Below are 19799 nucleotides of genomic sequence, written 5' to 3'. Positions count from 1 at the left end.
TATATTTTACAATACTATATTTTTATTAGAATTTTTTACAAGTTTTAACATAAAATTTTGGCTGATTAGTTACGCAAATTAATTTGTACTTCCTTCGATCAGAAATATTAGTCTTTAGAACATCGACACGGCTTATAAAATAAATTTTAACCATTAATTTTAATAAAATTATATTATATTAAATAAAAAGAGTTATATATTATAAATTATTTTTTGATAAATTTAGTAGTATCAATCTTATATTGTAAATTTATGTAGATTTTTAATTATTTATAATTAAAATTAAAAATATTTAACTTAGAATCAACCTAAAACGACTTTACTGGTATTTGTGATCGGAGGAAGTATAACCAATTTTGCTCGCGCTGCCTTTCCTCCCCCCGTCCCTTTCGCCCCGCACCTTGTCGGAGACCGACGCGCCCCCTCCCCTCCGCTGTCCGCTCTCCACGGGTCAGCGTCGCCTCCTCCTCTTCCTGTCCACCTCGCTCTCTCAGCCGCGCTCCTCCTCCTCTTCCTTGCGGAGGCGGCAACCAGCCACCAGAGTGAGCCGGCGCACCTGCTCCCACTCCCACCGCGCCACCAAAAAAGTAGCCGTTGCGGCGTCGCGTCGGCGTCTATAGCGGCATGAGGGTTGCTGCCGCGCCGAGGCGGTGAGGAGGAGGCGGACGAGGCGGGTGGACACGATGCCTCTGGTGAGGTTCGAGGTGCGGAATGAGGTGGGGCTGGGGGACCCCGACCTCTACGGCGGCGGCGGCGGCGGCGGAGCTAAAGCAGCGGGGAAGAGAGAAGCCGGAGAGGAGGAGCCCAAGGGACTGCTCGAGGGCGTAGCTGTCTCGGGGCTCGTCGGGATCCTGCGCCAGCTCGGAGATCTCGCGGAGTAAGGCCCCTCTCCCTCGCTGCCCTCGCGCGCCCTGCTTTATGTACGGTTCGATTCGGCGGCCGTGTGCCTAGCCGTGGTTCCAGGGTGGGATCTGGTGTGGTCTACGTGTGTGGCGGCTTGCGGGGAGAATTCGATCCCTGGTTGGGGTGTTTGGTTTCATCTTCTGAATGGAGGAGTGATATCGAGTAGGATCTGGCGTTGAGGTGGTTGGATTCGCTTGGGGTGAATGAGCGGAGTGCTGTGCTATAGGAATCATTATTACAGTGTTTCGGTGTGCCGGCCATCGAAAATTGTGGCACCACATGGAAGGAATTGAATGTCTTTTTTTAGCAGTGGCGGCATTCAGGTTTTTTTTGCTGAGATCCAGTGTTAGGACTGAATTGGATAGTGCTAAAGTTGCATGTTTTTGGAGCGGCATATGATGTAACTGCTAAGTCTGCTTGTATCATTTAGGCAGTTTTTGGTCGCATTTGGTCGGTTTGGGGGGGCATGCTTTGCTGAATTGGTGGGAATTGTTTGTGTGTTTTGCGTTCTAGGACTGAGGTTTTAGGCAACATCTCGTGCTAGCAGGAGTTTATGTTGAAAAGTTTCCTTTTGTTCTTATGATGTGGTTGGTGATGCTGAAAGGTTCTGTTTTAAATTGTCTAGTGGATGATTGGGTGAATTTGGGGATATATGTTAATTTTAGGAAAAAGTCTATTTTACAACCCTCAACTATGAGCTCAGTCTGGTTTTCAACCCTCAACTATGAAACCGTTCACTTTTTAACCCTGAACTATTAAAACCGTCCACTTTTTAACCTTGAATTCAAAATTAAAAAAATATGACTTCAAAAGTTCAAGAAATAAAACCACTCACCCTATGGAATATTTATAAACTAAATATATTTTGTACTATTCAAACAAAGTATAATTAGCCTGAAAAAATAGTGTATAAACCTAAATAAAACCATTTTCCATGTGCTGATTAAACTTTAATTTTCTCCGGGCCAAATTGATTTAGGCTCTAGATACTCCAATGAGCAACTGAGATTTGTTTCGAGAACCTTTTGAAATCATTTAATATTTTTCGAAATTGGGCATGGTTTTCAAATTTTGAAAAATTTAAATGACTAAAAACATTCTGGGAAAAAAATCCAGTTGCACATGAGAGTATTTCGAACCTAAATAAATTTGGTATAAAATGAATTAAAGTTTAATCGGCATGCAAAAGATGGATTGGTTGAGCTCTTTACACAATCCTTTTGTCGGTCGGTTATATTTTATTTCACTTATACAGAATGTAATTAGGTTATAAATTCTCCATAGTGTGAGCAAGAACTTTTCCAGAAAATTTGAACCCATTTACTAATTTTTAGATTCAAAAAACATTCCAACCTTGGGCTATGTCGCCATGTCAGCGCCAAATCACCCAAAACCACTCTAAATTTATGGCAAGGTTGAAAAGCTAACGGTTTCAGAGTTGAGTGTTGAAAATAAGATTGAAGATTGAGCTCATAGTCGCGGGTTGTAAAATGGACTTTTTCCTTAACTGTATGTGCTCGAGGAGACTTTGCTAATTTTGGCTGGAGAGTCTCCATGGCTGCTGGCAGTTTCCATTTCTTGCTAGTGAAAAATTGTCGCCACGCAGGGTAAATTGTTTTCGCCTATTAATGCTTCTACCATGTTATTTTTTTATTACATAAATGGTCTGTACATTTTCACTTACCGTACCATGGTTCTTGATAGGATACTATTTGGTGGAGTTGATGAGCTAGCTTTCATTTGGTGTCAATGGGTGTTGTTAGAGTTCTCTGTTAATCATGCCTACTGGTTAAATTCTCTATTTATCATGCCTAGTGGTTGAATTTACTTTACTAATTACTATGCTAAGAAATACTTTGGTCATACCAGATTTGCGGCTGATGTTTTCCATGACCTACATGAGCAAGTTATAACTACATCTGCCAGGGGGCGTAAGGTGCTGACTCGAGTGCAGAACATTGAAGCAGCACTTCCATCTCTTGAAAAAGCTGTGAAGAATCAGAAGAGCCACATTCATTTTGCCTATGTACCAGGTAGTTATCCATTTACTCCATCAATGTCAAAAATACCCTGATTAGGAGTCAGTACTATAGAAAACCATGCTAAGGGTTCCCATTAGTATTCAAATCCCTCAGTGTTAACCATTTAATTTACACTGATCTGACCACTAAGGTACTAGCTGATCAGAATGGACTGAAACTAGTTAAAGTTGGCTGATGTTGATCTTCATCAGATATATAGCAGAAACATCACAGCCCAACTAAAAACCTGGTCAAATTTGCTAATCAGGTTGTACCATCTGTATTATAATTATAATATTCTGTAACAGGCTGGGCCTAAAATTCGCTCAACCCTCAGCCCTCATGTGAGACAAGCCTACACTGCTACACATGCGTAGCACCTCAGTCATGCTTTTGTCCTTCTCATAAAAGGGATTACAGGCTATTACTACTCACTTTAAACTAACACACTACCACGACACAACTCGTGGGCCACTCAGGCCGCTACTACCAGGCCAGGATGTTATAATTAGTGTTAGTAAATAAGTACATAACCTTTTTGCAAAAAGTTAAATGGGCTATGTATGGATGTAACAGCAGCCTTGGTTGGTTATAAAAAATTCTGCTTTAGCTTTACCGTGATTAGATTGACATTGTAAAAAATGTCCCATTGCTAGTGCATTGATTTAAAATCATCTTGCAGTTTTACTGAATTTGCTGATAAAACACAGGCTCTGATTGGCACACTCAGCTTCAATATGAGCAAAACCACCTGCTATCCACTGATCTGCCTCGTTTTATGATGGATTCCTACGAAGAATGCCGAGATCCACCACGACTTTACCTTCTCGATAAGTAAGTACTGATGTTTTCTTTAATAAGCATTTTCAACATCTAAAATTATTGCCTTTCAGATTTGATAATGCTGGCGCTGGGGCATGTTTAAAGAGATATTCTGATCCATCCTACTTCAAGAAAGCATGGGATATGATGGGAGCAGACAAAACTGCTAATCTCCAAAGAGAAAAGAGATCTCAGAAAATCAAGGTTCTATTCTTTATTCTCAGTACCTGAAGTTAATATCTGTGCTTAACTCCCTTAAACTTAACACATTGTTACACATAAAAACATTGAGCATTCTACCAATGTATGTGTGACATTGCTGAATGCACACCAATCTAAAACAATGACTAGGTGCAACTATTTTGTAATTCACTCCCACTTCAGTTAGAAATCAGAATATTGTTCTTGTTCTAGCAAACTATCATGTACATACTAGTATTTTTCACTTTTGAGAGTACTGCATGGTATATTGTCAACAATTTTTGTCATTGTTTTTTTTTTTTTGCTCTTGTGTAAGAAAGAGATAGCTCCTCCTTCAAAATGAGAATTGGATTTGTCATTGTGTTGCTTGAATATCTTTGGGAGCTCCTTCCTGTTTCATGTTTAGCTTCATAAATGCTTAACCTAAGGAGATTTTTTATAACTGTTAAATGCATTGCTGAGTCGCTGTGCTTCATCGCTTCTGTATCAAATGGTTGTGGCTTGTTGACATTTCGCGTTAGTTTGGCAGATGTAATTTTTTGTCATGTACTCATGATTTTTTAGACCAAGTCATGTTCTCATGGTGGGAATTTGCCAAAAGACATAATAAAGCTTTATGAACTTGTGCAGAGAAAAGGATCACGGCTAAGGGAGCCATACCATGGACAACCTACATCCAGGCATAGGAGTGGTGAATTGCAGCGATCACTTACTGCTGTACAATTTACTAACAGGTGTTGACACATTCCAAACTTGAATATACAATAATTGTGTATCCATCGTCATCCTCAATGGCTTTTCCTCCCTTATATTTGAATGACACAGCATTCTTAATTGTGTGTTTTTCCAGCAGGCAGTTTGCATCTCTAAGCACTGATGACCAGAGCTTTTCAGATCATAGATCTACACCTGATGCAGTATCTAATCCTGACAATATAAGCAGATCTTCTTCGCTTAGTTCAAAGGCACGACGTAGTTCACTAGAACAAGCTTTAGATACAAAACCTTCCACAGTGCCTCATGAGAATGGTCATGGCAAGTCATCAAATGTTAAGCTGCACAAGCTCAGTGACCCCCCTTCGCCCAAACTACTTAACAGTAGCAGTGTGGATAATTCAGGTTATGATTTGAAGCAAGGTTCCCTGCCAGATGATATGGTTGCTATATCGCTTTCTGTTAAATGGGACGAAAAGGCTGCAATTATCATGTCTACAAGTTCTGTCTACTGCGACGATGTTGCTATGGATAAGGCTGAAGATGCAGAACCTACTTGTGTTAGCCCTGGGCAGAAAGAATTTGACCTTAGGGAGATGGATACTTTGGAGCAGCAAGAGGCCTTACTTAAAAGGACAAAATCACCATTACTGCCATCAGTCTTGAACCACCATGATGAGATTCCAGGTGAAGCAGACAACTACATGGATGCACTTAACACACTGGACTCTGAGACAGAAACTGAAGCTGAATTTCAAACTAAAAATCATGTGAATGCAGTACCTTCGTTCAGTGCTCAAGCGCCTCAAGTGGGGGCAAATGATAATATTGTTTCACAGCATCCTGATTCCTCTGTTGCTGAAAGATGTCAAGATTCTGAGATGTCTTTGGCTTCTGAAAGAATAGCTGATTTTCCCAGTTTGCCAAATGCAGACCCCCCTAAGATTTCATGGCCAGAATCTTCAGATCATACTGCTGTACCTCCCAATAAGGACTCATCTGTTATCACTAATATCCATGAGAGTAATGCAGAGGTTGCTTGCAGAGATCCTTATGAGATTTCAGAGCCGTCACTGCAAGTGCATACAGCTATACCTCCCAACCAAAGATCCCCTGTTTCCGATAAATTACCTGAGAGTAAGGCAGAAGGTCATCCTGGAGATTTTCCTGAGATTTCAGAACCAGGGTTGCCTGCCTACACAGTTATTCCTTCCAATAAAAATTCATCTGTTGTCAACCAAACCCCTGAGAGTAATGCAGAAAATGCTTCTGGCAATTTTATTGATGAAGCCACTAATAATGTTGTATCCGTACCTACCATTTCCAACATGCCGATTGATGAGGCCTTCAAGACAGCACCTGCTGCTGAAATCTCACCTGGTGATAGCTCTGATGACTCATGTGCTGTTTCTGAAAGTAGGCCAAAGGATCATCCTGGAAAGAGCCATGAGGAAGTTGGTGATCGTAGTGTAACTGAAGAATCTAATTCATGGAGCGATCCTCTTAACGAGCCATTGGAGAACAAATGTGTAACTCAAGATGTTCCTACAGATATCTCTACCACTTCTATTGGAGTATTGTCAGTTAAACTCTGGACAAATGCTGGGCTCTTTGGACTTGAACCATCGAAACCTCCAGTATTTGTCTCCCAAGATGGAACAAGGGAGGATACACCACCTTGTTTTAAAGAACCTCAACAGAGCCATTCAACTGAATTCGCAGAATTGCATTGTTCAAAGCCTAGTGAATCAGCAGTTGTAGACATTCCTAATGGAAACACATCAATTACCAGCAGCTTCGTGGGAAAGCTTGTTGGTATCCGTCCTGGTTCTGCAAACCCCAACAACTCAGGGGCTAATCAATCAGCAGCAAGAACATCTGATTCAGTTCATAGTCAAGCAGATGGGCCCTCTGATTTTTCCTCATCCTTTGAGCACAATAATATGATTGGCAAGCATACTTCAATAAGTGAGCTTCTAGACTCTAAAGAAAGTGTTGAAACTTGCTCAACCGACATGGCTGGGAGAAATAACATGCGTATGGTTTCTGCATCAAACTTCTCAAGCATTGCACAAAAATTTCTTGCTAATACACTTCAGAGAAGAACTTCTCCAAAATATACCGATCTTACTATATCATCAGGGAGAGCGAACACTGATGCAAGTGCAAATGATGAATCTACCCTGAATCCTATTATAGAACCAAGCAAAACAGTATTTGAGGAATCTCAGTTTGAGAAGAAAACAGAAAATGGAACGAATGGATTGTCCAAAGCATCGGTTTTTTCTAGCTGCCGGTGCTCTGAGAAATCATCTCCGCCGCTTGAGTATATGAAAATATCTTTTCACCCCATGAGTACATTTGAGATGTCAAAATTGAACCTAGATTTCTGTCATGGTAATATTCATGAAACTTCGGATGATATGATGTTACCGACATTTCAGTTACTTTCAGAGTCTTCTGTTCCACAGCCAGGCAGTGGTTCTGAGTCTGAAGATGACACGTTTGGTAGATCCTATAGTTATTCTTCATATGATGATCTAAGTCCACGTTTATATTCAAACTCTGAGGTGTGGGATCAAGAAGTTGGAGTTGGACTGGAGGAACATGAGTTGTATGACGATTCTCAGATAGGATCATCAACAGCGCCTATATCTAGCTATATGGGACTTGAGCAAATGAATATATCTGGCATGAAGTCATCTGTTTCGCTTGCAGATATTGGGGATCAGAATGATCTAGGCACATTAGAATCCCATACTGTTGAAGAACTTCCAAATTTTGATACTCTGATGTCCAGAAACGATAATCAAAATGGTGAACCCTCCATTCCACATAATCCAGTGAATTTGTCACTCGATGAAGATCAGTTGCCACCACCACCTCCTCTCCCCCCAATGCAGTGGATGATGATGAGGCAAACAACTTCGAAGGAAGAAGAAAGAGACACTACAGTTAAAGATATGCTTAGGAAAGCCTCAAGTCTACCACATGTACACACTTCTGCCCAGGAAGAATATCTTCCGCCGATTGCACCACCAGGTCCACAGGAACATCCTAAGGAAGTGGTATGGACCATTTATTTGATTTTCCCTATTTGAAAACTTGTGTTAATAACTGTTGTTATATCTTGTTGATGAAATAATATGCTTGGTGTATGTAGGATGTTCAAAAAATTGATGAGGTAAAGGAAATTAATAACCCCCCTGGTATCATTGAGATAAAATCAAGTCTGCTTCAGCAGATCAGGGATAAGGTTTGTTCTGCTCTTTTAATTGAAAAGTCTGTTATATTATTCTTTATGAGCTTATATTCTTGTGAGAAATCTCACAAGTTTTGTGTTTTCTTTGGCAAAACATATTGATGGCCCAGAAAGGGGAAAAACTTGAATGCATACCGCAAATCTGATGAATTGCGATTCAGAAAATGCTATCTGACCCGCAACACTGTTCAACATTTACTAACCATGTCCACATGCAGCACAGAAGTCTTGTGGCCATTTGTTTTGCCAACTAAAACCAATAGAAGTCCCGATCAGCTGATTCTTGTGATTCTTGAAATTAGAAAGCTCATTAACTTTATAGCATTCGATTCTGGCATACATTTTCTGATATTTTTAATCCATTTTACGTAACAAACTGTTACAGTCAGAGCAGGTGAAACTTAATGGGCATGAAAGGTCAAAAGCTGTAGTTAGTGACATTAAAAGCTTGGACGAAAGGGATGAGTTGCTTCAACAAATCAGGAGCAAGGTATCTTGAATATGTTTGACCATTGCACTTGTATTTGCATAACACTCTGTTGGACCCTGTAACTCGAGATTTCTAATTTCTTGCCTGGCTGTCCACATGATACAATATAGCACCGTACTTAACAGAAGGCCCCCTCCCTATAAAGCCTAACCAACTGGTCAATATGTTTGTGTTATGCAGACCTTCAATTTAAGGCGAACAAACGCATCTAAGGCAGACACCTCATCACAATCCACTGCCAATTCCAAAGTTGTAGCAATTTTGGAGAAGGCAAATGCAATCCGGCAGGTTAGTATTGTGTTAATTTTTCCCTTCATGTTAGTTTTTGGGCTATTCTTTGGTTCCCCTCTGATTAGTTCCATGTTATCAGGCTGTGGCCAGTGATGATGATAACTGGAGTGATATATGACCACCTAACTGTGGATGTCTACAGTAATCTTTTCTGTATATTCAGCTATTACAAGAAGTGAGAAAATGTGAATAACATCTTTTTCTTTGTTGTAATTAGATTTTGCAGGTCGTTTTTGTACCCCCTTTTTAGTTCATATTAGTGTATTCTATCGCAGATCTCTATGTTTGTGGAAATGTTAGATCATTTCCAAATTATGTAAATCTGTTTTCATTATTTATTTATGATAGGGAGATCAACTGATAAAAAATAAGCATCTAAGCTATCTTTTCTAGTGTTGTATTAAAAAATTTCTTTGCAATGATAATAAGATGGGGCATATTGTTGCAAAAGACATCTTTCTTTTTGCTGTCATGAACAAATCGATAACTCTGAAGCGAGAAGTCTCATTTGCATTACCCTGTCAGCTCATGTTTTCTGTGGAGCCTTCTGTATTCCATAACTTCTCCCACTTTATTTACTTATTTGTTCCTGAGGTTTACGGGGTAACTTCAGGTATATACGTATAAATGTGAAAATTCATTCAAGAGTTACTCATGGTAGATAACTTCTTCCACTTTATTCCATATCTAGCTTAGTCAGTGTAATATCATTCAAGAATTACTTCAACTTATCCTTTTGTCTATTGTTTTCTGTGTTTTTTATGCTGGCCTACTTCATTTTTTTTAACATAAGATGCTCTTTCTTTCTGGTGATAGTATTTGTTGTAAGATTTGAAGAGGAGTCTGTTGTCCAAGTGAATATCTATTTCATACACTATTGCATGATACTAAACCTGAGTCAGGCAATACATGTTTTGATTATACATCAGTCCAATTCTGGTAAGATTTTGATGTGGTTAACACAACAATGGTTGAAGTGGTCGTATTTGGCAGCTATTTTCATAAAATTCTGTTGAAGGAGCACGATGATCTATTTTCTGCAAGATATTGCAATTTCTTATTCCTTTTTTTAGTGAGTTTGTAATGCCGTTTGTCTTCTACTTGTTTTTTTTTCCTCCAACTTTTTAACATATTGTTCCTTGGCATATTCTAACAGAGAAGATTTTGAAGCTTTCCCTCCATCTGTTTTCCCCCTCTTTTTGTAGATGTTCTGGCTGCCTCTGCTGGTCCAATTTTCCTCTACCTACAGATCAAAAACCAGCTGCAGCTCTTCGAGTACCCAAAGCGTCAGGTTCCGAAAGGAGCAGAAGACCGGAACCGGTTTTGGGGCCGCAACATGCATCCAAACAAGCGAAGCCTGACTTCTCATAATCATCACACGAAGGACTGAGCGACGAAACGTCAATCGAACATTGTATGGCACGTATGGGTTTAGCTTCTAGCCCCTTACCTTAGCCACAACGGAGACGATGATATTAGCAGCCGTGATACCCACAAGATCCTCTCTTGCTTCTCCTCCCTTTTTAAAACCTGGGGAAATGGCGTTCCCTCGTTGCAGCTCGACGTACTTCCCATGTCCTGATACGCGTACGAATCCGTACGACGCGAGGCACCATGGTTTGCCTCCGTCTTGCACCGTTCACCCTCTTCGTGGGGCTTCCGGCAAGCCGGAGGAGTCTCAAGCTCGCAGGGTGCACAGTGCGCCGAGCGAGGAGCGTGCCGTCCGCGGAGGCGAAGGCGGTGGGCGAGATGGCGGGGCCTGCCAGCGCCGCCGCCGAGGTGCGGCAGTCCATCGACGCCCACCTCCGGCAGCTCGCGCCGGGGAAGGTGTCCGAGGACGACCGCCTGGTGGACTACGAGACCCTCCTCGTCGCGCGGTTCTTGGACATCCTCCAGGACCTGCACGGCAGCGACTTCAGACAAGTGGTACACACATGATTACCTTCTCCTGCACTTTTCCGAGCTCGATTCGATGCGCCACGATTGCAAAGTGATCAAGAATTGCTGCTGAATCACGCGGCGTAGGTTGAGGAGTGCCTGAGGCTGTCTGGTGAGTACCACAGCGACGGCGACCCAGCGAGGCTGGACGAGCTCGGCGCGCTCCTGACAAGCCTGGACGTGGGCGACGCCATCATGGTGGCGAGCTCCTTCTCGCACATGCTCAACCTGGCCAACATCGCCGAGGAGGCACAGATGGTGTACCGCAAGAAGGCGGAGAAGGACCGGCGCGGCGGCTTCGCCGACGAGGCCTCGGCGTCCACGGAGTCCGACATCGACGAGACGTTCCAACGGCTGGTGGGCACCCTCGGCAAGACGCCTCGGGAGGTGTTCGACGCGCTCAGGAGCCAGACCATCGACCTCGTCCTCACCGCGCACCCCACGCAGTCCGTCAGACGGTCGCTACTTCAGAAGCACGCGAGGTCAGTGAGCTAGCACCGCCGATAAGCTGAGCTTCACTGCAGTTGATCAACGGCGAGCTAGCTTATCTTCTTCTTGTCGTCGTTGTCTGTCTCAGGATTAGGAGCTGTCTGACGCAGCTCTGCGTCGAGGGCACCGCCGAGAACGAGCGGCAGGAGATCGACGAGGCCCTTCAGAGAGAGGCAAGTGACGCAACATGCCATGTTCTATGTCAGTTCAACTGGTGTGTGATGCAACCTGAAACCGACAGAGGTGTTGGCGTCGTGCTTTGCAGATTCTTGCGGCTTTCAGGACGGACGAGATACGGCGGGCGCAGCCGACCCCGCAGGACGAGATGCGGGCGGGGATGAGCTATTTCGACGACACCATCTGGAACGGCGTGCCCAAGTTCCTCCGGCGCGTCGACACGGCGCTCAAGAACATTGGCATCGACGAGCGCCTCCCCTACAACGCCCCTCTCATCCAGTTCTCCTCATGGATGGGCGGAGACCGCGATGGTAATAAACAGCTCGCCACATCTTGGCAAATGCACGGGAAATCTCCTGTATTCCTGCAAAGATTCAGTGAAATTCCTGCGTTCCGACTTCCTTCCAGGCCCTTAACCTTTGGCTTCTCAATTCACGTCCCAGGGAACCCGAGAGTTACTCCTGAAGTTACGAGGGACGTGTGCTTGCTGGCCAGGATGATGGCTGCGAACATGTACTTCTCCAAGATGGCGGATTTGATGTTCGAGGTACACTGAATTTCTGATGGGCCCAAGGACACGGGCACTGCAGTCACTGTTAATTTCGTACAATTCAACTCTTGGTACAACAAGTCTTTTTTGTCTCCTTGCCGTTCTCCTTGAAGCTCTGACGGCACATTTGTTCCTCTGAAGCTTTCTATGTGGCGCTGCAACGACGAGCTTCGAGGCCGCGCCGACGAATTGCACCGGCAGTCTTCGCGGAAGTACGCCAAATACTACATTGGTATGCTTGATTGTATGCATAAGCTCGAACAATTTCGTCTATCTATCCATGCACATATCACATATGTGTTTAGAGCATTGTTCAGTTGTCTAACGGTGAACCAGAGCATGTCATCTGTTGCAGAGTTTTGGAAGCAGATTTCTCCGCGAGAACCTTACCGGATCGTACTCGGCGATGTGAGGGACAAGCTGTACAACACCTGCGAGCGTGCTCGGCAGATCTTGTCGCACGGAGTTTCTAACATCCCAGAAGACCAGACTTACATCAGTGTCAAGCAGGTTTGTAAATTTTCTGTAACGCCACAGATATCTACGTACCCAGAGGTTATCGTCTAACACCTACTTGTAGCCAAACAGAAAGCTTGATGACACATTTCGGCAGAGTTTCCCTTGTATCTTCCCTTTTTCCAAACATATAAAACACAGGCTAAACTCAGCTGGCTCACCAAATCTAATCGAGTTCATTTGATGATCTATGTCTTACACTGAGTTGGGAGTGCGGCTTGTTGCAGTTCTTGGAGCCTCTTGAGCTGTGCTACCGATCGCTGCGCGACTGCGGCGACAAGCTGATCGCCGACGGCAGTCTGCTGGACTTCATGCGCCAGGTCTCCACCTTTGGCCTCACCCTCGTCAAGCTCGACATCCGGCAGGAGTCTGAGCGCCACACCGACGCCATGGACGCGATCACCACGCACCTCGGCATCGGCTCCTACCGGGAATGGCCCGAGGAGCAACGCCAGGAATGGCTTGTCTCGGAGCTTCGTGGCAAGCGCCCGCTCTTCGGGACCGACCTGCCGCAGTCCGACGAGGTTGCCGACGTGCTCGGCACGTTCCGCGTCATCGCTGAGCTCCCCGACGACAGCTTCGGCGCGTACATCATCTCCATGGCCACCGCGCCGTCCGACGTGCTCGCCGTCGAGCTGCTGCAGAGGGAGTGCGGCGTCAAGAGGCCCTTGAGAGTCGTGCCGCTGTTCGAGAAGCTCGCCGACCTTCAGCAGGGGCCCGCCACCATGGAGCTCCTCTTCTCCATCGACTGGTACAAGGAACGGATCGGCGGCAAGCAGGAGATCATGATCGGGTACTCGGACTCCGGGAAGGACGCCGGCCGGCTGTCCGCGGCGTGGCAGCTGTACAAGGCCCAGGAGGAGATCGTGGGCGTGGCGGAGCGGCACGGCGTGAAGCTGACCATCTTCCACGGGCGGGGCGGCACCGTGGGACGTGGCGGCGGGCCGAGCCACCTCGCCATCCTGTCGCAGCCGCCGAACACTGTGAATGGCTCGCTCCGCGTGACCATCCAGGGCGAGGTCATCGAGAAGTCGTTCGGCGAGGAGAACCTCTGCTTCCGGACGCTGCAGCGGTTCACGGCAGCGACGCTGGAGCACGGCATGAACCCGCCGGTGTCCCCGAAGCCCGAGTGGCGGCGCCTGCTCGACGACATGGCCGCGGTGTCCACCGAGGAGTACCGGTCCATCGTGTTCCGAGAACCGCGCTTCGTGGAGTACTTCCGCTCCGCGACGCCGGAGACGGAGTACGGGCGGATGAACATCGGCAGCCGGCCGTCGAAGCGGAAGCCCGGCGGCGGCATCGAGTCCCTGCGCGCCATCCCGTGGATCTTCGCGTGGACGCAGACGCGGTTCCACCTCCCCGTGTGGCTGGGCTTCGGCGCCGCGTTCCGTCACGCGGCGCAGACCGCCGACGGCCTCGCCACGCTCCGTGAGATGTACGACGAGTGGCCCTTCTTCCGTGTGACCATCGACCTCCTGGAGATGGTTTTCGCCAAGGGCGACCCCGGCATCGCCGCGCTCTACGACAAGCTCCTCGTCCCCGACGACCTGCGCCCGTTCGGCGAGCAGCTGAGAGCCAACTACGCGGAGACAGAGAGCCTGCTCCTGCAGGTGGCCGGGCATTCAGACCTCCTGGAGAGCGACCCGTACCTGCGACAGCGGCTGATGCTGCGGGACTCGTACATCACGGCGCTGAACGCGTGCCAGGCCTACACGCTGAAGCGGATCCGGGACGGCAGGTTCAGGCCGGCGGCGCGCGGGGCGCCGCTGTCCAAGGAGCTGCTGGCGTCGACGTCGACGGCGGAGAGTCTGGTGAAGCTGAACCCCAGCAGCGAGTACGACCCCGGGCTGGAGGACACGCTCATCCTCACCATGAAAGGCATAGCCGCGGGCATGCAGAACACCGGCTAATTGGCTACTTGCGGTCGCTCGACGCTCGCTGGCGATTCTAATCTTGACTATACACGTGTCCATTGCATGTACGTGACCTGTGATTGGCAAGCTTTTCTGAATAAAAGGACGGTGAAAAAAAAAATGATTGTAGAGTGGCAACGCATCACACTGTTCGTCTCTTGGTGGTGACTGGTGAGGTCAGGTCAAGAACAAATCGTGCTGTTCACTTGTTCTTCAGTTCTTGCCTCGAATTCTTTTTTTTTTTTTTATCAAAGAGCTTCATTCATTAACCGATAGCAGGGTTACAATCTAGCTCTAGACAATCACGGACCGACAAGAGCGCTTCACAATACCACACATTCCACGTCAACACCTACTACAGTATGTGCAGCTTTATTACATGATCGGCTAGAGTAGATCAATTGAAAAGAAAAACATCTCCTACTACAGTCTCTGATATTTTCTAAAATCTGAGAGTTCAGCGCAACACACTTCATGCTTTGCGACTGCAATCTTTGGGTGATCGTCAAATCAAACATTCAGAATAGATGAAAAATTTCCTGTTGGAGATAAAAAAAAAATCCTTGTTCTGTGTGAGATCAACTTTGCAAGAAGAAGAGTGAACTCCTGTAAAGTTGAACTCCAAAAACATGCTATGTGAAGTTAAGTGGCACAATTGCAGAATTGCTTAGGAGTGAAGTTTTAACTTTTAACCCATACGGCTGGATGTACTTTTTCAAAGAGAACCAAAAAGAGGAGGGAGTGGAGGAATCAAGCAAGCACGAGGAACTTTTTGAAAAGAGGGAAAGCTACCAAGGGACCCATCTGTAATTGTGCTTTCCTTCGCGCGACCAAAGAGGAACCAAAAGATCCAGAAGCTTCTAGGCCACGGAGAAACCCACGCTGCCCTTGCCCTCTCGACTGTCGAAGCTCCGAAGACCAGCCCACCATTGCCTCGGCCTGCGCCCATGTCTCTCTCGTCGGCGCGCCAGCGCCGGGCAACGGCGGCGTCGCCGCTAACCGACGACGGGTACTCCAAGGACGCCAAGGACAGGAGGCGGCGCCCGGGTGGCGGCGGGGACGGCGAGGAGGAGGAGGAGGGCATCAGGTGGTTCCTCCCGTTCCTGGCGCTCGGGCTCCTCCGCTACATGAGCGCGTCCTCCAACCTGATCCACGACTGCGACGAGGTGTTCAACTACTGGGAGCCTCTCCACTTCCTCCTCTACCGCTCCGGCTTTCAGACCTGGGAGTACAGGTGCACTTTCGGACCTCACCCCCTAAACCCTAGCTGTGTCGGCCATTCCGTTCGCTTGCTACTCCGGAGCGGTATGGCCGGGGATGGGAGTGTATGACCTGTGCTCCGATTCGGAGTAGGAGAGGATTTTGAGGGAGCTTTAGCAAGTGATCATGATTAGTTTGATGGAGATTTGAAGATCTACGCCGTGATTAGGAATGTTTTGCTTTAAGGTCTGCTTCTAGGTGGTTGCAGCCTTGCAGGTTACACAAAAAATTTCGAAGGTTTAAGGGCATGATATGTAGTGTTCTAGATTTGGTGGGATTGCTAGTGCTGAGGGAAGTGGTCTGCATTGTCTATTGCTGATGTTTGACTGATTCAGTGGCTTGCAAGTGATGATATGATGTTCTGGAGTGTGCAACCATTCTAAAATATTTTAGGCAGTGATTCTGTGAATGTTGGCTTTCATTTCGTTTCAAGGGAGCGGTTTAGGTATTAGACTAATGCATATTTCCATTTTGTGGGATATGCTTATTATAGTGCATTTGTTTTTATTCGAGGACTTGCATGGTGCTTGACCAGATTTCATAGGTTTGAAGTTTCACATAACGAGTGATTACACTGATTTGGAAAGGGTTAATCATCAGGATGCAGAAGTTTTAATGCGCATATATTGTCACAACTATCTTAAACTGGCAATATGCTGATTTGAAGGTTCTTTTATGTTTGAGTTTCAGATGCTTTGTGTTCCTTGGAGTTTCAGTTAGAAACTGGGTTTGATGAGATACTAGCAATGATTTTTATATTATGTTCTGTATGGTATAGTAGGTTCATAAAAGGACTTTGATTTTGACTGTCTGCAATGTCAATCTTGCAGTTCCAACTTTGCTCTTAGGTCATATTTGTACCTTTTCATTCACACACTTGTAGCTGGGCCTGCTTCATTGATCTTTGGTGATCATAAGGTTTGTGGCGTTTCAGTCTTTGTTTTGTTCACATTTTTAGACTTGCCCGCTGTTTCTTACTGCCCATTTGTGCCTAATACTAATTATATAATTCACCTATTCTGTTGTGATTGTAAAGGTTCGTGTGTTCTATTCAGTGAGAATCTTTCTTGGTCTTATTTCAACTATAACCGAAACTGTTCTGGTGGTTGCTATTTCAAGAAGATATGGAAAGAGACCTGCTTGTTACGTTCTTGCAATGCTATGCTTGACCAGTGGTTGCTTCTTTGCCAGTACCAGTATGTTCCCTGTCTTAAATTCAATTTCCTTTGCCGAATGGAAATTCTATTGCAAATGTGTAACTGTTCCACCTAAAATGTTAGCTAATCTCATTTTGTATACCCCGATTCAGGTTTCCTGCCAAGTTCATTTTCAATGTATGCTGTAACACTTTCGTCAGCACTGTTCCTTCTTGAGAAATATGCTGTTGCAGTCTCGGTTGCAGCTGCTGGAGTAATCCTTGGTTGGCCTTTCTCAGTTTTGGTTTTTCTCCCTGTTACCATTTACTCGTTAATTAGAGGATCGTTCAAGCGAGTATTCTTGTCTGGACTTCTGACTTCACTTTGTCTTCTTGTGAGTAAAACCTGTACAATAATTTCACTAGTTTACGATGTGAAGAAGTTCAAACTTGATTTGATCATGACAAATTTATGCTAGGTTCTTTCATTTGTTGCTGATTATTACTGCTATGGTCGATGGACATTCTCGGTGTTCAATCTTCTGAAATATAATGTTCTTGGTGGTGGTGAAAGCCACTTGTATGGAACCGAAGGGCCTTTATTCTACTTCAGGAATGGATTTAATAACTTCAATTTTGCCTTCATTCTGGCTCTTCTGTTCTTGGGGGTTGCACCATTTGCAAGAAAGAAATATGCTCCAGATCTACTGATAGTTGTCTCTCCTGTCTATATCTGGTTGGCTTTCATGTCTTTGCAGGCACACAAGGAAGAAAGGTAAGCATGAATTATAAATATGTTCTTATGAATCAGTTGAACACTTGAATATGCAATGTAATATAGGAAAAATCTCCTTTTCAGTGGAACAATATTTATCTGCATGAAGATCATGAAGAGGCAACTAGAGTTACTATTTTTTTTATTTGCCTACCATTGATTCTTGAACCCAGCATATGCTTCTGCTTGAGCAGTTGCGTCTATTTGGCATTTTGGCTTGACAGCTGAGTTTGATGAATGACTTGGAGACACTTTTTTTTTTCAACTTACATTTTCTCTGTTGTATCCCTTAAACTGCATTGTTCCTCTGCAGTAACCAGTTCAATTTTTCTGAGACTGGAGTGTTCAGACACAAAAAATGAGGTTTCCTAAACTTTGTTTTAACCTGCAATCTTCCAAGTTGCTGAGGTGTTTGGGTTACTTGTATTTCTGTTGGATTAATTTTAAAATGTGTATTTAGGTTGCACATTTAGACTTAATACACACAATTTGGCACAGGGTAGCCTTGAAATATGCTTAAATCTAAAAATCCAAAATTTATGATTCTACGCTCAGCCAAATCAGCTAGTTTGCCCTTGTATGTTGCAACTTGTAAACCATTTTGATTAGTTGCTGCTGGTAGCCAATCATTTAGAGTAACTGCCAGGTTTTCTGTATCAGTGTCATCACTATATAGGTGTACGAAAATAGCGGCATCATGTTGGGGTATGAAAAATTGAAAACGACTAGTTATTGAAGAGTCTTCCTTGATAGTCTCCAAGTACTTGCTTGTTGTTGCTAATGTACAAACGGAACATATCGAAACTAACCAAACTTTTTTCTGCTCTGTTTGTGCAGGTTTCTATATCCAATTTATCCATTGATATGTGTTGCAGCTGCAGCTGTTATTGACAGCTTTCCTGATTTTTTCCATGACAAATATTCTTCTGAGCAGTCTATCTTTGAAAAGGTTAGCTCAGAGTGTTTCCATGACATCTACCCCCTTTTATTAACTGGGAATTGTTTTAAAATTGTTTTGTGATACATGTGACAGATAGCAAAGGGCCTGCGACCGTTGATCCTTGGCTTTATTTTGTGTGCTTCTCACAGCCGAACATTCTCCATGCTCAATGGATATGGTGCTCCTCTGCAGATCTACCAGCATCTAGAATACCATGAAGATTCTGGGCCTGGTAAGCATATACCAATGTGTTGATTAAACAGATACCTCTTGTGATACAACTTCTCTAGTATAGATTTTGTTCATGCCTAGTTTGCTAAGCTATGGTATTACACATCAGACACTAAGACATGCCAGAGAAAATATTGGCTTCTGTCGCTGTTTCTTTTTTCTTTTTACCTACATTTGTTGTAGGTTTGTAGCCTCTCATATGACGGCTTCACTTAATACAAAGGATGAAGCAAAGCTGATTTAACAGGGTGCCATGAAGTAAGTTGGTTTAGCTAAATTTCTGCACCTTTTGTTTACAGGGTCTATTCTCTGTGTTGGGAGCGAGTGGCATCGCTATCCGTCGTCATTCTTCATACCCTCCTATATCAGTGAAGTCCGCTGGATAGATGATGGCTTCCGAGGGCTTCTTCCAGTTCCCTTCAATGAGACTCTGGGAGGCACCACTGCTGCCCCATCGTACTTCAATAACAAGAATAAGGCCGCTGAGGAGCAATATGTACTTTTCTTTCACCTTGAAGTTTTACATCACACTTTTCCTCTTAACAGAACACTGAGTACAGCTGATTTTTACATTTGGTTGCAGCTGAAAGACATTGGAGCATGTGACTTGCTGGTGGAACTTGATCTAAGGCGACCCTATCCCTCACGTGGAAATGACTTGTCAACATGGGAGGTAGATCCACAATCGTAATCTTCCTACAGATGTGTAAGATCCCAGTTCTATTTCTGCCATCTGATAACCCTCCATATACTCTTGCAGACGTTGGCAGCGCTACCGTTCCTAGATAGAGAGCTTTCCCCTGCGTTATATCGGTCGTTCTTCATACCATACCAATGGCAACAAAACAATGTTTTCGGCCTGTACAAGTTGCTGAGGAGGCTTCGTACTGACCAAGGGTAATCTGGAGCAGACATGTTGCATTTGCTTTACTGAGCTAAATCATAAAATTTTCCAGGCAAAACTGATCCAAATGCGTTTTCCCAGTGTGTAGTGCTGGCTATGTTTCATGTAGACTGATCGCTGCGGTCATACGAGTTGTATAACTGAATTAGCCCGTAGTCCAGGCATTTGCCACTCGTTTGGAGTGGTTATTGAACCTTTTCTGTGATTTGGATGTCTCGAGCGGTTTACTAATCAGCAGGCGCTCATTGCCGCGCGGCCGTTGACAGC

General features: G+C 44.9%; 3 protein-coding genes across 4 annotated transcripts; all 3 read left to right on the top strand.

Annotated features, from left to right (window-relative positions):
- The first annotated feature begins 372 nt into the window (after nt 1-372).
- LOC133893258 (SCAR-like protein 2) lies at nt 373-9154 on the top strand. Of its 2 annotated transcripts, none has more exons than XM_062334252.1 (10): nt 373-877; nt 2773-2936; nt 3635-3758; nt 3818-3950; nt 4578-4681; nt 4801-7729; nt 7825-7917; nt 8309-8413; nt 8594-8701; nt 8784-9154. In XM_062334252.1, exons 1-10 carry the CDS (start codon nt 684-686, stop codon nt 8820-8822), a joined length of 3993 nt encoding a protein of 1330 aa, XP_062190236.1. In that variant the 5' UTR covers nt 373-683; the 3' UTR covers nt 8823-9154. The 2 variants fall into 2 exon arrangements, with proteins under 2 accessions (XP_062190236.1, XP_062190226.1); XM_062334242.1 differs by having other exon boundaries at nt 4798-7729.
- Nucleotides 9155-10178: 1024 nt separating this feature from the next.
- LOC133893270 (phosphoenolpyruvate carboxylase 2-like) lies at nt 10179-14499 on the top strand. Its single transcript, XM_062334262.1, has 8 exons — nt 10179-10630; nt 10730-11124; nt 11220-11304; nt 11397-11619; nt 11752-11855; nt 12000-12090; nt 12214-12368; nt 12602-14499. Exons 1-8 carry the CDS (start codon nt 10319-10321, stop codon nt 14282-14284), a joined length of 3048 nt encoding a protein of 1015 aa, XP_062190246.1. The 5' UTR covers nt 10179-10318; the 3' UTR covers nt 14285-14499.
- Nucleotides 14500-15076: 577 nt separating this feature from the next.
- Nucleotides 15077-19737, top strand: LOC133893214 (dol-P-Man:Man(6)GlcNAc(2)-PP-Dol alpha-1,2-mannosyltransferase). The gene is made up of 10 exons (XM_062334191.1): nt 15077-15521; nt 16378-16465; nt 16584-16743; nt 16857-17077; nt 17162-17457; nt 18295-18406; nt 18491-18629; nt 18928-19124; nt 19212-19301; nt 19389-19737. The coding sequence occupies exons 1-10, from the start codon at nt 15235-15237 to the stop codon at nt 19527-19529; spliced, it is 1731 nt and encodes a 576-aa protein (XP_062190175.1). The 5' UTR covers nt 15077-15234; the 3' UTR covers nt 19530-19737.
- The last annotated feature ends 62 nt before the right edge of the window (nt 19738-19799 follow it).

Source organism: Phragmites australis, chromosome 2, assembly GCF_958298935.1.
Source record: "Phragmites australis chromosome 2, lpPhrAust1.1, whole genome shotgun sequence".
NCBI classification, from domain to species: Eukaryota; Viridiplantae; Streptophyta; class Magnoliopsida; order Poales; family Poaceae; genus Phragmites; species Phragmites australis.
The sequence above is the reverse complement of the archived record's forward strand: the minus strand, read 5'-3'. Positions and strand labels throughout refer to the sequence as shown.